Consider the following 18071-nt stretch of genomic DNA (forward strand, 5'->3'; position numbering starts at 1 on the left):
CCTACTGGGTCACATCTGACCACTGGTCCCCGGCGGTGACTGTGCCTGATCATGGGTTCCATTCCTCACTGAGCTCCTGGGGAAGAGCCCCAAGGCCCTCTGTCTCTGGGCTGGCATGTGACACCTGAGCAGACGCCTTGCCCCACCTCTGCCCCTCCACCCGGGGGGAGACGGACCCTTCAGCCCCGAGCCCACGTCACCAGGCAAAACCAAAATGCTCTGCTCCTCAGATCTAGATAAAGAGCTCTAGGCTGAGTCTACAGGCCCACCAGTCTCCATGTGGTCCAGCTACATCACTGGGACCACCCTTATATCCCCCATTATCCCAACCCCAGGCCCACCTGGCTCCTCTGGAAGCTGGCATTCCCAACACATCCCAAACATCCTTAAATTTGCTTTTAGGGGCACAGTAATGGCAACTAAGCTCCTGTGAGCTGTCTGTACATTTCCCACCATAGAGAAGAGAGCTTCCAGCTTCAGGCCCCAGGGGGTGGCAGAACTAGACCTACCACGAAGCCCCCGAGGGACACCCCTCCTCCAGCTCCGGGCTCCATCCTGGTTTATGGCCCTCAAGTCACTCCAGTGGGTGTTCTACAAACTTGACATGAGTTTATTTCCACTTGAAAAAACAAGTGACACCACCGTGTATTAGTGGGAGTATGAAGGAGGGAGCACCAAGCCCCACTCTTTGGGACCCTTTTCCAGCCCAGGAGTGCCCAGAGCCTGACACAAACAGGCCTCCACTTCCACCTCCAAAAGGGAGGAAATCCCTGAATTAGGGCAGTTTGTCCAAAGGGGCCACCACCCAGGGTGTCTGGGCATGGAGACAGGACCCCAGGACATGACCTATCAGTATGTCCTCCCACTGACAACCTTGAAGGGGCAGTGAGAACTTTGACCTCAAGCTCAGGACAGCTGGTGCCAGATCACCAAGGCTACTGGGCACCCCTGGTTCACGTGGCTCCAGAAATCCTGACACCAGAAGTGCTCTGCGGCTGCACCGGTCCCCCCAGCCAGGGGCTTGGGCCACTCTCCAGCTGCTCCTGGATTGCGAGATTCAGTCCAGCAACTGACTACAGCAGGAATAGGCAGGCCAGGGGGATTCCCGAGCCTCAGAGGAAGGGAGGGGTCCAGACCCACAGGCACAGCCCAGCCCAGTCGAGCAGAGGCAGAGGCGGGCGCACCCATGAGCCCCTGGGGGAACATTCTTCCCCACCAGGTGGGGAGACAGGGCCCCTGCACAGCGTGCGCTGCCAGGAGCACGTGGGCACCAGAGTCTCTGCAGCCTGCAGAGACGTCCAGAGCCCAGCTTCCCCAAGGGAGACCCAAGTCAAGCCCCAGAGCAGGGACAGTGTAAAGTCTTTGGATGTGCAGGACTGAGTGGGTGCAACACAAGCGGAAGGCTGTCGGGGACAGTGGGGGCGAGCGTACAGACAGACACATGGGTGTGCACCCAGGCACATGCGCACAGATAGCAGGTGCGTGCCTGTGAGGGTCAGAGCGTCCCCAGGCCTCCGGACCACAGCCCCTCCGGGCCAGCAGCCAGGGTTGTCAAAGCGCCAGCCCGAGGCTGAAACGGCGGGCGGCCTGCCCCGGCCGGGACAGACGCCATGAGAGTAACCGGGCAGGGGGCTGCGTCATCTGGAGGGACGCCACGGGGAGACATGTGTGATCACATCCCCCACAGACTCAGGGATGCGAGATGACTATCAGCTGGCTCCCGCGGGGCACAGCCTTGACAGAAAGCCATCCCGCTGGGTGCAGACGTGCTGGGAACAGACACCAGCTGCTCCTCCAGCCACCAGCCTGGCCCAGAATCCAAGGGCAGCACCACACAAGAGCCACTCGAGCTCAGCCATCCACACAGGAAACCAAACACAGGGGCCCCCTCACCTCCCAGAGAGGATCACAGGGTCCCCTCACCGTCTGGGGATGAACACAGGGGACCCTCCCCTCCCGGGGGTGACCACAGGCTGTCCTCACTTCCCAGAGAGGATCACAGGGTCCCCTCACCATCTGGGGATGAACACAGGGGACCCTCCCCTCCCGGGGATGACCACAGGCTGTCCTCACCACCCAGAGATGACCACAGAGTCCCCTCACTGCCCTTTAGGGTGTTCAGAACAGATGTCCCCTAGGGCCCACCTCATGATGGCTCTCACTCTGAGAGGACACAGCCCCCACTTCACACACTGAAGCCACAGTGCCCTTCAATCCTGAGACCAGGGCAGCCCGCATCCCCATCATCCAGGTCTGCCTGTGGCTTGCATCTCCTGTGGGCCGCCTCCTGTTTTTCTGGCCATCCTTCCCAGGTTTTGACCTCCCAGAAGTGGCCCTCACGGTCACCCCCCTTCCTGGCATGGTGCCCCCCGCCTCGTCAGTGCCCCCACACCCCTGCATGTGCAGGACTTGAGGAGAGCCCCTGGGCAGCGGCCACGCATTCCTCAAGCAGGCCCTGGCCCCCTCACGACGCTGCAGCCCCCCAGAGTGACGTGGGCTGGCCCCCACCCACCCTCCCTGGGCTGCAGGTGCGCACCTTCGTCAGCTCCTGAGCATTGGCGAGGTTGTCCACGGCGATGGCCAGGAAGACGTTCAGCAGGGTGTCTGGTGCTCCAGCTAAGGAAGGACGTCTATGCCCCAGCCTCCCCAGGGTCAGGCCATGGCTCCCTCCATGCAGCACAGGGGCCCATCTCCCCAGGTCCTGGCCAGCCTTGCCTGCTTCCTTGGTGCCCCCCGATCCCCCAACCCTCCAGCCATGTCAGCCCCCATCAGACACAGCCCAGCCCAGCTGCTAGGCGGCGGCCCCCTAGCCTCCTTGATGCAAATCTCTGGGTAGGTGGCCTTTTAGCTCAGGCCCCCCTGTCAGGCAAGGAGGTATTAATACCCTGGAACTCAGGGGGAAACACACCCCAGGGCTCTGCGTCATGGACGAACCTCTGCAGGGCTGCAGCAGGTCCATGAGACAGCACACTGAGGTCAGCTGCTGCTTCCTGGCATTGAGCACAGCTGTGGGTGACCCAGAAGCCTCGCCACGCCCAGAGAGCAGGATGAAGGTCATGCCCCTTGGGGTCCAGTCGCAGGGAAACACTCCAGTCAGGCAGGATGGGGGCACCCGCTGCAGAGCCTCCCCAGCCGGGCTTGCCCTGACCCTGCAGAACCCCCACCCGACTCCAGACACAAGCCTGAGGAGCGTCCGCCACACAAGACCTTGCCTTGTGCTTCCCTGCAGATTCATTTCTACCAGGGAGAGGTTTTTTAAAAGCTTGGTGCCAAGACCTAATTATTAATTTAAATTAAAGTGAAAACAAAACAAACAGCTGCCCTCAGGCCCAAAGCCCACGTCTTTCCCCAAGTGCTCCCTTCCTACCCCACCGCGGTGGGGGAGGAGGAGAGGGACCCAGGAGGCAGCCACCCCCTCGCCCGGCCCGCAGAGGATACAGTTCCCAAACAGCGTCAGGACAATGAAGTACACGGACGAGAACATGCCTTTGCTGACTCCGCCCTGCGACTCGATCCCGTGGTACATCACCGCGTTCCAGTCCTCTCCGGTCAGGATCTGCAGAGGGAGGCAGGGGGAGCACCCGGGCACGTCCACAGCCGCCGGCGCCCACACGCACGCCCAGGGAGAGTCGGCTGAGCCCAGGGCACACGCGCGTGCGCACACAGGTTCTTGGATGACACTCGAGGTAGCCCAGGGGCCTCCAAAGAAACTTCCAGAAGGGCCGTTATGGCTGCTGGGCTGAGTCTCCACCCAGAATGGAAAGGGAGCTCTCGGGAGAGGTGAGCAAGGGCGAGGAGACCGGCCCTGGGCTGCATGGGGTCCGCCCGGTGGGCTTCCCGCGTCCCCAGCTGCCAGGCCACTGCTGCACGGGGGAGGAGCCCAGGGCTCAGGGGCGGCGTGAGCTCTCAAGGCCAGACAGCAGCTTCGGCCTCTGACCCTCCAAGCAGCCACCTCCCTCAGTCCAGTGGGTCCAGGCTATGAAGGCAGCTACACGCAATCCTTGCCCCATCAGGAAACAGGTCTCGTTTTCAATTGTATTTTGGAAAAGTGCAAGGGGATAAGATAACAGACTTTCATGCGTCCACCACTCAAGATGGAGACTGCTGACAGTTTGTCATATTTGCGTCAGGCCCCACCACCCATGATCACCCTTGACAGGCAACCACAATCACGAATCTGGGGTGCATTCCCATCTACACAACACACATGTACACACACAAAATATACCGTGTGTGCTCTAAACATGCAGAGAAAAGTGTCAGACTGCATACACCATCCTGTTCATTCACTGTTGCATCCTTGAAGTTGGCCCATGTGGACACTTAAGCCCACTGTTCCTGGAAAGCGCTGCATAGGGCCCTTCCACACGTTCACCCATCTTCCTGACTGGCACTTTGAGGTTTTGCCAGTGTGTCCCACTGTGTACATGAAGTTTGTATAGAACTGGGAATGCTGGATCATAGGTTCTGCACACTCTTAACTAAATGCTTCCAAAGCGCTTATCCCAAATTACTGTCCCATCAACAACTCAGGCTGTGTCTTCCTCACACCCTCCTCCCAAACTGAGCACCGTCACACCCTTTGATAGCTCCCAGCCTGCAGGGTGAAGAGGCAGCCAGTCAGGTGGGACCTCTGCTCAGATCTCCCTTCTGTGGCCCTTCCAACTCTTCGGCTTATATTTCTCGTGACTCATCTTTTCTTACTGACTGCCATATGTATATTCCTTTTTTTCCAATTAAAATAAATAAATTAATTTAAAAAATAAAGTGAGTCTTGTGTATACTAGTCCTCTATCTCTGCTGGAGAAATCTGCTTGTGTCCTTTTGCTTTTAACTAATTTGTTGAATTATTAAAAAGTTTAATGAAGTCAAATATATCACTCTTTCCCTTATGGTTTCTGCTTTTTGCCTCTTAAGAAGTCCCTCTCCATCCCAAAGTCATGACGAATTTTCCTACATTTTCTTTGAATCATTTTAAAATTTGGTTTTTAGATCTCTAATCCAACTGGAGTTTTCGTGGAGTGGTTACATTCTGTCTACCATGGGGATGAAGATCGACTTTTCTCCCACACAGAAGGCTCGTTTTTTGACCATTCCACCCCTACCGCCCACCCCACCCATCCCCCATTGATTTAAACACCATCTTTTTAATATGACCAACTTCATACAAAAGCCTGGGCATGTTTCTGGGCTTTCTAGTCTGTTCTCTGATACTTTGTCTTTAGACGTTAAAATCTTCATTATGGTAGCTCTATAGTAAGTCTTGATACACAGTGGGGCAAATCACTCCACCTTTAATTGTCTTTGCTATTCTTGAATATTTACTGTCCCATAGAATCAACATGCTAAATTCCAAGAGAAGTCCTGTTGGGATTTGAATCACTGATTAAATTAGGGAGAACTGATCCCTTTACAACAGTGAGGCTTCCCATTTAAAAACATTTGTTTTCAGTTCTTCAGGTCTTTTAATAACACGTTATAATTTCACATGTAAAAGTCTTGCATATTTCTTGTGGATTTATTTCTGGGTAACTCATAGCTTTTATAACTACTGTAAGTGAAATCTTTCATTTTAATTGAATATTCTAATTTAGCGATACAGGTATATAGAAAAGCTCTATCTTTTGAATGCTCCTCTTGTGTTCAGCAGCACTGGTGAATTCCCTTATTATTTCTAACTGATTCTCTGGGTTTCTATGTAATCACATCACTTGTCTATTCCTTTCCAGTCCTCCTACCTCTTCCTTTTTCTTATTACATTGACTTCAACTGCCTGAATACTAGCTACCCTTGGTTTTTCTTTAGTCATAATGCTTTCAACCAGTATTAGTCTGAGTTCTCCAGAGAAACAGAAGCAATAGGAGATGTCTGGGTATACCTTATCTTGTGATTATGGAGAGTAAGTCCCAAGACCCACAGCTGACTGGGAGAGATGACAGTGTAAGTTTCAGTCCAAATCTGAGTCCAAGGGCAAGAGAAACTGAATGCCCCAGCTCAAACATATTTGGGCAGCAAGAATGGACTCTCCCTTACTCAGCCCTTTGCTCTACTCAAGCCTTCAGTGGACTAGATGAAGCTCCCACATCTGCTTTTTCAGTCCTCCAATTCAAATGTTCATGTCATCCAGAAACACCGTCATAGACACACCCAGAAATAGTGTTCAATCTAGGCACCCCATTGTCCAGTCAAGTTGCACATGAAATTCACCATCAACAATCTTTTACCTGCAATGTTTGCTATGGTCGTTCTAAAATAACAGTTTTATTTAGATATAGTTCATTCAGTCACTCAGTCGTGTCCAATTCTTTGCGACCCCTTGAACTGCAGCATGCCTGTCCATCACCAACTCCTGGAGCTCGCTCAAATTCATGTCCATCAAATCGGTGATGGCATCCAACCACCTCATACAGGTATCCCCTTCTCCTCCTGCCTTCAACCTTTACAGTACAAGGGTCTTTTCCAACGAGTCACTTCTTCACATCAGGTGGCCAATGTATTGGAGTTTCAGCTTCAGCATCAGTCCTTCCAATGAATATTTAGGACTGATCTCCTTTAGGATGGATTGGTTGGATCTCCTTGCAGTCCAAGGGACTCTCAAGAGCCTTCTCCAACACCACAGTTCAAAAGCATCAATTCTTCGGCACTCAGCCTCCTTTATGATCCAACTCTCATATCCATACAGAACTAATGGAAAAACCATAGCTTTGACTAGAAGGACCTTTGTCAGCAAGGTAATATCTTTGCTTTTTAATATGCTATCTAGGTTGGTCATAGCTTTTCTTCCAAGGAGTAAGCGTCTTTTAATTTTATGGCTTTAGTCACAATCTGCAGTGATTTTGGAACACAAGAAAATAAAGTCTGTCACTGTTGCCATTGTTTCCCCATCTGTTTGCCATGAAGTGATGGGACCAGATGCCATAATCTTTGTTTTTTGAATGTTGAGTTTTAAGTCAACTTTTTCACCCTCCTCTTTCACTTTCAACAAGAGGCTCTTTAGTGCCTCTTTGCTTTCTGCCATAAGGATGGTATCATCTGCATATCTGAGGTTATTGATATTTTTCCCAGCAAACTTGATTCCAGCTGGTGTTTCATCCAGCCCAGCATTTCCCATGATATGCTCTGCATATAAGTTAAATAAGCAGGGTGACAATACACAGCCTTGATGTACTTCTTTCCCAATTTGGAACCAGTCCGTTGTTCCATTTCCATTTCCAACTGTTGCTCCTTGACCTGCATACAGATTTCTCAGGAGACAGGTAAGCTGATCTGGTATTCCCATCTCTTGAAGAATGTTCCACAGTTTCTTGTGATCCACATGGTCAAAGGCTTTGGTGTAGTCAAGAAAGCAGATGTTTTTCTGGAATTCCACTTTTTCGATGCTCCAACGGATGTTGGCAATATGATCTCTGGTTCCTCTGCCTTTTCTAAATCCAGCTTGAACATCTGGAAGCTCACGGTTCATGTATTATTGAAGCCTCGCTTGGAGAATTTTGAGCATTACTGTGCTAATGTGTGAGATGAGTGCAATTGTGTGGTAGTTAGAACATTCCTTGGCATTGCCTTTCTTTGGGATTGGAATGAAAACTGACCTTTTTCAGTCCAGTGGACACTGCTGAGTTTTCCAAATTTGCTGGCATATTGAGTGCAGCACTTTAACAGCATCATCTCTTAGGACTTGGAATAGTTCAGGTGGAATTCTATCACTTCCACCAGCTTTGTTCATAGTGATGCTTCCTAAGGCCCACTTGACTTTGGACTCCAGAATGTCTGGCTCTAGGTGAGTGATCACACCATCATGGTTATCTGGGTCATGAAGATCTTTTTTATATAGTTCTTCTGTGTATTCCTACCACTCTTCTTAATATCTTCTGCTTCTGTTAGGTCCATACCATTTCTGTCCTCTATTGTGCCTATCTTTGAAATGTTCCCTTGGTATCTCTAATTTTCTTGAAGGGACCTCTGATCTTTCCCATTCTATTTTTTCCTCTATTTCTTTGCATTGATCACTGAGGAAGGCTTTCTTATTTCTCCTTGCTTTTCTTTGGAACTCTGCATTCAGATGAATATATCTTTCCTTTTCCCTTTTGCCTTTCACTTCTCTTCCTTTCTCAGTTATTTGTAAGGCCTTCTCAGACAACCATTTTGCCTTTTTGCATTTCTTTTTCTTGGGGATGGTCTTGATCATGGACAGCCTCCTGTACAATGTCACAAACCTCTGTCCAAGGTTCTTCAGGCACTCTGTCTTTCAGATCTAATCCCTTGAATCTATTTGTCACTTCCACTTTGATTTAGGTCATACCTGAATGGTCTAGTGGTTTTCCCTACTTTCTTCAATTTAGGTCTGCATTTGACAATAAGAAGTTCATGATGTGAACCACAGTCATCTCCCGGTCTTGTTTTTGCTGACTGTATAAAGATTTTCCATCTTCAGGTGCAAAGAATATAATCAATCTGATTTCAGTGTTGGCCATCTGGTGATGTCCATGTGTGGAGTCATCTCTTGTGTTGTTGGAAGAGGGTGATTGCTCTGACCAGTGTGCTCTCTTGGCAAAACTCTGTTAGCCTTTGTCCTGCTTCATTCCGTACTCCAAGGCCAAACTTGCCTGTTACTCCAGGTATCTCTTGATTTCCTACTTTTGCATTCCAGTCCCCTATGATGAAAAGGACATCTTTTATTGGTGTTAATTCTAAAAGGTCTTGTAGGTCATCATAGAAATGTTCAACTTCAGCTTCTTCAGCATTAGAGATTGGGCATAGATTTGGATTACTGTGATCTTGAATGGTTTGCCTTGGAAACGAACAGAGATCATTCTGGAATTTTTGAGATAGCACCCAAGTACTGCATTTTGGACTCTTTTGTTGACTATGAGGGCTACTTCATTTCTTCTAAGGTATTCTTAGAAGAAATTAAGAGATATAGTTAACATACCATATAAATCAGTCATTTAAAGTGTACAGTTCAATGGTTTTTAGTACATTCACACATATATGCAACCACTACCACAGTCAACCTTAGAACATTTCTATCCCTTCAAAAAGAAAGCTCATCCATATTAGCTATCCCACCTAGCTGTGGGTTTGTTTTGGGTTGCTTTCTTGTTTTTGAGTCCTTAGTATTTTAAGTTCTTTGTATAACATGTTTTTCATCATAATGTTAATGTTTTATCTTTCTATATCTATTGATATGCTTATTTTTCTCTTTAACATGTAGAGATCAGGAAATTACATTGACAAATTATTATATTACTGAGATAAGTGCAGTTTAACTCTGAGGTTCTACTTTATACAGAATTGGATTTGATTCTTGAGAACTTTATTGCAGACTACTTGCGTCTACCTTCACTGAGCAAACAGTGCCTGCTGTGTGCCAGGCAGCCTCCAGGTCTTATGTTCCTCAGTGGACAAAACAAAGCCCCTGCCTCACAGAGCGATGGGGGGAGAGGACGCGGAAGTGGAGCCAGGAGGCTCAGATGGACTCTGACCTTCTGATCAATCACTGTCCTGACGCAGGGACTCTGGCCTTCTGATCAATCACTGTCCTGACGCAGGGACTCTGGCCTTCTGATCAATCACTGTCCTGACGCAGGGACTCTGGCCTTCTGATCAATCACTGTCCTGACGCAGGGACTCTGGCCTTCTGATCAATCACTGTCCTGACGCAGGGACTCTGGCCTTCTGATCAATCACTGTCCTGACGCAGGGACTCTGGCCTTCTGATCAATCACTGTCCTGACGCAGGGACTCTGACCTTCGGATCAATCACTGTCCTGACGCAGGGACTCTGGCCTTCTGATCAATCACTGTCCTGACGCAGGGACTCTGACCTTCGGATCAATCACTGTCCTGACGCAGGGACTCTGGCCTTCTGATCAATCACTGTCCTGACGCAGGGACTCTGGCCTTCTGATCAATCACTGTCCTGACGCAGGGACTCTGGCCTTCTGATCAATCACTGTCCTGACGCAGGGACTCTGGCCTTCTGATCAATCACTGTCCTGACGCAGGGACTCTGGCCTTCTGATCAATCACTGTCCTGACGCAGGGACTCTGGCCTTCTGATCAATCACTGTCCTGACGCAGGGACTCTGACCTTCTGATCAATCACTGTCCTGACGCAGGGACTCTGGCCTTCTGATCAATCACTGTCCTGACGCAGGGACTCTGGCCTTCTGATCAATCACTGTCCTGACGCAGGGACTCTGGCCTTCTGATCAATCACTGTCCTGACGCAGGGACTCTGGCCTTCTGATCAATCACTGTCCTGACGCAGGGACTCTGACCTTCGGATCAATCACTGTCCTGACGCAGGGACTCTGGCCTTCTGATCAATCACTGTCCTGACGCAGGGACTCTGACCTTCGGATCAATCACTGTCCTGACGCAGGGACTCTGGCCTTCTGATCAATCACTGTCCTGACGCAGGGACTCTGACCTTCGGATCAATCACTGTCCTGACACAGGGACTCTGACCTTCGGATCAATCACTGTCCTGACACAGGGACTCTGACCTTCTGATCAATCACTGTCCTGACGCAGGCTCCCAGGACAGCTGTCACACACTCAGGACACTTAGAGACACCAGCCCAGAAACGCCTGGTGGTGCCATCCCTGAAGGACACACATCTGTACACAGCTGTGGCCCTCAGCAGGCTGCAGTTCAATGGATGGCAAAGAGTCAGACATGACTGAACACCCATGCACTTACTGATAATGAACTTTTTATGATTTTGTTATCTTGGTATGTCAGTTTTCTGTCTCACTAACATCTGCTCTTAGCATTATTTTTTTCCTGCTTTCAGTTTCTCTTTGGTTTACTCTATTGTTCCTTTTTTTTTTCTTAATTTTTAAGATGAGTATTTAACATATTTATTTTCAGCCATTCTCTTTAGTCATTTTCTTATTTTGATACTTGCTTCTAAGATTCTAAATTTTTCTCTAAGCATTGCTTCAAACGCATCCTGTAAGTTTTGCTAATTATTATTTAGTTCTAAGTATTCTGTAGTATCCACTGTGATGTCTTCTTCAACACAATCCCTCAGCTTTCAAACATGGGGACGATTTTATGTGATTGTTTATTGGTGGTTTCTATTTATTTAAGTAATGCCAAGGATGTGCTCTGGGACTTCTCTGCTGGTCCAGTGGTTAAGATGCCATGTCCCAATGCAGGGGGTACAGATTCGGTCCCTGGACAGGGAAATAAGGTCCCACGTGTCACAGTGTGTGACCAAGTTGTAAATAAATAAGTAAAACCTGCTTTTTATAAAAAGCATGTTCACTGCAGGAGAGCAGTTCTTTAATACTTGTAGGATTTCCTGAGTGACTTAACAAGTGGTCAGTTTCTGCAGAAGTTCTCTGTGCCCCCAAATGAGTGTTTTATCCACTATCAGTTGTGCAAGTTCTTGTATGCATCAGCTGATTCCTGATCCTTTCTCATCTCTTATCAGCTTCATCCTTCAGTTTGCTGGAAATATATATCCCTGAAAAGAGAGTGGACTTTTTATTTCTCTTTGTAATTCTGTCCGTTTTTGCTTTGGGGGGCCGTGTTCTTACACTGCATCTTCCCTTTATTGTTATGGAATGTAGTTTCTTCTTTTCACTAAAGTTTTTTTCTCACCTTCTATTTTGGCTGATGTTACTATTACACCAGATTTCTCTTGGTTAATGTTAACTTAGTTTATCTTTTTGTATTCATTTAATTTTCAACTATTATTTCAAACATTCAGAATGGTACAATGAATAATATTTAAAGCTCTGTGTATCTACTCCCAGCTTAAGAAATAAAACATTAAAATGTAGCTGAAGGGGAAGGGGATTCAAGAGGGAGGGGACGTATGTACACCAATGGCTAATTCATGCTGAGGTATGGCAGAAATCAAACCAATACTGTAAAGCAATTAGCCTTCAATTAAAAATAAATAAATTTTTAAAAATAAAAAAAAAGTTAAAAAAAATAAAAGCATTCAATATTTGCTTTGCATTACCTCATGGCTAACAGAAATGTATAAGGTAATATGGAAAAAAATAAAATAAGCTAGTGTAAAAAAAAAAATGTACCAGGAAGGTCCTTGAGTAGAAATCCCCAGTCTCATTCCTCCTCTCCCCACACCCACCTAGCCCTGACTTTGGTGTTACTCATTCCCATGCAGGTTTTTATAGTTCTACTTGTATATTTACCATAAACAATATTGTTACACAGTATGTTTGGAAACAGGATGTTTCCATTCTTATTTAAATAGTATCATATGCTAAACCATAATGGAAAAGAATGGAAAAAAGAATATATATATATGTATATGTATAACTGAGTCACTTTGCTATACAGCAGAAATTAAAGTAACACTGTAATCAACTCTACTTAAATTTTTAAAGTTAATTAAGTAGTATCATATGATTTGCATTATTCTGAATCTTGCTTTTTTTAGATTAACATTGCTTCTGATCCATGTTAATATAGTTAATTCCAGGTCATTCATTCATGGTCCTGCTGCCCAGACAGAATACACTCTTCTTACCACTCTCCTGAGGATGAACAATGAAGAGGTCTCCAGGGTTTCGCTACCATGTGTGATGCCACCTCCATGGTCTCATAGGTGTCTGTGCATTTGGCCAGGGACCTTCCAGGGTATGCACCCACAACAGGAACGACTTTCATGTGAGTGCCAGTGGGTTAGATACTGTGACATTAGTTTCCAAAGCGGTTCTATCAACCCACCAACACCACAGTGGAATCCCCATTTCTCCACATCCTCTCTAAAACCTGGGGCTTCCCTTGTGGCTCAGCTGGTAAAGAATCTGCCTGCAATGTGGGAGACCTGGGTTTGATCCCTGGGTTGGGAAGATCCCCTGGAGAAGGGAAAGGCTACCCACACCAGTATTCTGGCCTGGAGAATTCTATGGACTGTGTAGTTCATGGGGGTTACAAAGAGTTGGACACGACTGAGTGACCTTTCACTTTCACTTTCTCTAAAACTTGAGACTGTTAGGTTTCTTAATTTCAGCTAACCTGAGAGACGGGCTTAATTTGCATTTCCCTGACTACAAGTACTAGATGATGGTTTTTACAGGTCTGCTCTTCAGCCCACTTTCTTATCCTGAGTTCCTTGTTACACACTTTGTCCTTTCCTGCTACATCTCCCTGCTGCTGTTTTCCCTTTTTCATTTGTGGAAGTTTTTATTTATTCTGATTGCTCTGCTCAGTTGTTCAGTCATGTCTGACTTTTTGCAGCCCCATGGACTGTAGCCCACCACACTCCTCTGCCCATGGAATTTTCCAGCAAGAATATTGAAGTGGGTTGTCATTTCCTACTCCAGGAGATCTTCCCAACCCGCAGATCGAAACTGTGTCTCTTGAGTCTCCTGCATCGGCAGGTGGATTTTTTACCACTAGCGCCACCTGGGACGCCCGCGTTCTGGTTGCTATTTATTCTGGTCGCTGTTTATTGGCTGATGCTGTGGAAATGTCTGCTCCAGCCTATGACTCATTTGACACTCTATGGTGATTTTTGGATGCAGAAGTTTGTATATCAATAGTCAAGTTTGCCAAACGTTTCATTTATGATCTGTGCATTTTTATCTCTTCCTTAAGAAGGCCTTCAGTTAGTAACAGTGCTCTCCTGTATGTTCTAAAATTTGAAATTTGCTTTTCACATTCATGTCTTAATTCATCTGAGCTGATTTTCAAATCTGCTACGAGGTGGAAATCCAACTTCCTTTTTTTTCTCTATGGATAACCAAACCATCTGCAGTGACAACACAAGTGTTCTGAGTACATAAATATTTCATCTGTGAATAATGACATTTTTCTTTCTTCCTTGGCAATCCTGAGAAATTTTATGTCATCTTTTTCTTATTCTCTGCACCAAGACCACTGATACTGGCATAGTCTGCTCAGAGCTTCTCTCTGGAAGAGTGCTGGGTTTTATCAAACACACGCAGAGTACAGGGTGTGATGCACCCCCACACACTGATCACGCAGCTTCCACAATTAACACACTTGCTCATCTCATTCCGTCTGCTTCTCACTCTGGTGCTTCGTTGGGCTTTTGCTGGAGCTCAGATGCTCTTTCTGACGGTACACTCCAGACCTCAGATGCTCTTTCTGACGGTACACTCCAGAGCTCAGATGCTCTTTCTGACGGTACACTCCGGAGCTCAGATGCTCTTTCTGATGGTACACTCCAGAGCTCAGATGCTCTTTCTGACGGTACACTCCGGAGCTCAGATGCTCTTTCTGATGGTACACTCCGGACCTCAGATGTTCTTTCTGACGGTACACTCCAGAGCTCAGATGCTCTTTCTGACGGTACACTCCAGAGCTCAGATGCTCTTTCTGATGGTACACTCCAGAGCTCAGATGGTCTTTCTGATGGTACACTCTGGAGCTCAGATGCTCTTTCTGACGGTACACTCTGGAGCTCAGATGCTCTTTCTGACGGTACACTCCAGAGCTCAGACGCTCTTTCTGATGCTACACTCCAGAGCTCAGATGGTCTTTCTGACGGTACACTCCAGAGCTCAGATGCTCTTTCTGACGGTACACTCCAGAGCTCAGATGCTCTTTCTGACGGTACACTCCAGAGCTCAGATGGTCTTTCTGATGGTACACTCTGGAGCTCAGATGCTCTTTCTGATCCTACACTCTAGAGCTCAGATGCTCTTTCTGACGGTACACTCCAGAGCTTAGATGCTCTTTCTGATGGTACACTCCAGACCTCAGATGCGCTTTCTGACGGTACACTCCAGACCTCAGATGCTCTTTCTGACGGTACACTCCAGACCTCAGATGCTCTTTCTGACGGTACACTCCAGACCTCAGATGCTCTTTCTGACGGTACACTCTGGAGCTCAGATGCTCTTTCTGATGGTACACTCCAGAGCTCAGATGCTCTTTCTGATGGTACACTCCAGAGCTCAGATGCTCTTTCTGACGGTACACTCCGGAGCTCAGATGCTCTTTCTGACGGTACACTCCAGAGCTTAGATGCTCTTTCTGATGGTACACTCCAGACCTCAGATGCGCTTTCTGACGGTACACTCCAGACCTCAGATGCTCTTTCTGACGGTACACTCTGGAGCTCAGATGCTCTTTCTGATGGTACACTCCAGTGCTCAGATGCTCTTTCTGATGGTACACTCTGGAGCTCATATGCTCTTTCTGATTCTACACTCTGGGGCTCAGATGCTCTTTCTGATCGTACACTCCACAGCTCAGATGCTCTTTCTGACAGTACACTCCGGAGCTCAGATGCTCTTTCTGATGGTACACTCCAGAGCTCAGATGCTCTTTCTGACGGTACACTCTGGAGCTCAGATCCTCTTTCTGATTCTACACTCTGGAGCTCAGATGCTCTTTCTGATCGTACACTCCACAGCTCAGATGCTCTTTCTGATGGTACACTCCGGAGCTCAGATGCTCTTTCTGATGGTACACTCTGGAGCTCAGATGCTCTTTCTGATGGTACACTCCAGTGCTCAGATGCTCTTTCTGATTCTACACTCTGGAGCTCAGATGCTCTTTCTGATGGTACACTCTGGAGCTCAGATGCTCTTTCTGATGGTACACTCCAGAATTCAGATGCTGTTTCTGATGGTACACTCCAGAGCTCAGATGCTGTTTCTGATGGTACACTCTGGAGCTCAGATGCTCTTTCTGATGGTACACTCCAGAGCTCAGATGCTCTTTCTGATGGTACACTCCAGAGCTCAGATGCTCTTTCTGATGGTACACTCCAGAGCTCAGATGCTCTTTCTGATGGTACACTCTGGAGCTCAGATGCTCTTTCTGATGGTACACTCCAGTGCTCAGATGCTCTTTCTGATTCTACACTCTGGAGCTCAGATGCTCTTTCTGATGGTACACTCTGGAACTCAGATGCTCTTTCTGATGGTACACTCCAGACCTCAGATGCTCTTTCTGATGGTACACTCTGGAGCTCAGATGCTCTTTCTGACGGTACACTCCAGAGCTCAGATGCTCTTTCTGACGGTACACTCCAGAGCTCAGATGCTCTTTCTGACGGTACACTCCAGAGCTCAGATGCTCTTTCTGATGGTACACTCCAGACCTCAGATGCTTTTTCTGATGGTACACTCTGGAGCTCAGATGCTCTTTCTGACGGTACTCTCTGGAGCTCAGATGCTCTTTCTGACGGTACACTCCAGTGCTCAGATGCTCTTTCTGACGGTACACTCCGGAGCTCAGATGCTCTTTCTGACGGTACACTCCAGAGCTCAGATGGTCTTTCTGATGGTACACTCCATAGCTCAGATGCTCTTTCTGACGGTACACTCCAGAGCTCAGATGCTCTTTCTGATGGTACACTCTGGAGCTCAGATGCTCTTTCTGATGGTACACTCCATAGCTCAGATGCTCTTTCTGATGGTACACTCCGGAGCTCAGATGCTCTTTCTGACGGTACACTCCGGAGCTCAGATGCTCTTTCTGACGGTACACTCCAGAGCTCATATGGTCTTTCTGATGGTACACTCTGGAGCTCAGATGCTCTTTCTGACGGTACACTCCGGAGCTCAGATGCTCTTTCTGACGGTACACTCCAGAGCTCATATGGTCTTTCTGATGGTACACTCCGGAGCTCAGATGCTCTTTCTGACGGTACACTCCAGAGCTCAGTTGCTCTTTCTGATCCTACACTCCAGAGCTCAGATGCTCTTTCTGATTCTACACTCTGGAGCTCAGATGCTCTTTCTGATGGTACACTCCAGAGTTCAGATGCTCTTTCTGACGGTACACTCCAGAGCTCAGATGGTCTTTCTGATGGTACACTCCAGAACTCAGATGCTCTTTCTGATGGTACACTCCGGAGCTCAGTTGCTCTTTCTGACGGTACACTCCAGAGCTCAGATGCTCTTTCTGACGGTACACTCTGGAGCTCAGATGCTCTTTCTGACGGTACACTCCAGAGCTCAGATGCTCTTTCTGATGGTACACTCCAGACCTCAGATGCTGTTTCTGATGGTACACTCCAGAACTCAGATGCTGTTTCTGATGGTACACTCCAGAGCTCAGTTGCTCTTTCTGATCCTACACTCTAGAGCTCAGATGCTCTTTCTGATTCTACACTCTGGAGCTCAGATGCTCTTTCTGATGGTACACTCTTTTCCTTCTTCAGTCTGTTAAGATGGTGAGTTACAGTAATAGGCTTTCTAATGTTAAGTCTTCTTGCATCTAGGGTAAATTTTGCATTTCTAGGGTAAATTCAAGTTGATCATTAAGATGATCTTTAAGTACATCCAGGTTGGATTGGTTCTTATTTCCCTGAGGATGTCTTGTCTTTCTGTGTGTAATGGTAATATATATTTTTCTTCTCTCATATTGTCTTTATATGGCATTTTCATATCAAGATTAGTCCAGTTTCATAAAGGGTGGGTATTTCCTTTTTATCTTCTCTGGAGTCATCTGTATAAAATTGGAGTAACTGTTCTTAAACACTTGGCAGAATTCAGTTGTTAAACTGTCAGCGTGGTGGCCAGGATAGTTAGATTTTTCAATTACTATTCATAAATTATTCCATTTATGAAACCGCCTGGGTTTCCGCTTCTCCCCGGGTTGCTGCATCCCCCGCCCCCGCTGCCCTAGATGCGCCTGCATCACTCTTGCACTGCTTTCCCCCTGGCGTCCGCGTCTGGATGTGTCTCCTCCACCTCAGATTGTGCACTCTTCCAGAACAACAGAGACTGTCCTCCAATATTTCAGTTACTTTTCCCCAACCTTCTGCCATCAGACTTGCATTCTTCACAGAAAATCCTTCTTTCTACAACAGATTTTAAGATTTTCTCTTTACTGGACAGTGTCCAGGTCTCAGCTCTTTCTGAAAGGTTGCTGGCACCTTCTCTGCACCTCTGAGCCACAGTGGGCTCAGGTCCTCCATGCCTGCCAGTTCCCCAGTTCTCACGAGGACCACATCAGTGTACGATTCACCCCCTATTTGTTTATTTAGATAGCTATATTTTTACTTCCAGGATTGTTAGTTATTTGTCATATTAACCTGATATTCTTGGCTCTGAGGTGCCTCTCTTCCTTTAACCTTTAGCCATCTGAGGGTTGAAGGCAG

The 18071-nt window shown here is 47.5% G+C and overlaps 1 protein-coding gene across 2 annotated transcripts in view; it reads right to left on the reverse strand.

Moving 5' to 3' along the window:
- The window catches only part of CACNA1B (calcium voltage-gated channel subunit alpha1 B), a 216504-nt gene that overhangs the window by 89016 nt on the left and 109417 nt on the right, over positions 1-18071 (reverse strand). For both annotated transcript variants that reach the window (XM_065917065.1, XM_065917067.1), the window contains exons 16-17: positions 3439-3556; positions 2537-2604 (exon numbers count right to left, since the gene is read on the reverse strand). In XM_065917065.1, coding sequence (XP_065773137.1) covers positions 2537-2604; positions 3439-3556 — 186 coding nt within the window. The remainder of the gene's footprint in view (positions 1-2536; positions 2605-3438; positions 3557-18071) is intronic.

Source organism: Muntiacus reevesi, unplaced genomic scaffold, assembly GCF_963930625.1.
Source record: "Muntiacus reevesi unplaced genomic scaffold, mMunRee1.1 SCAFFOLD_98, whole genome shotgun sequence".
NCBI classification, from domain to species: domain Eukaryota; kingdom Metazoa; phylum Chordata; class Mammalia; order Artiodactyla; family Cervidae; genus Muntiacus; species Muntiacus reevesi.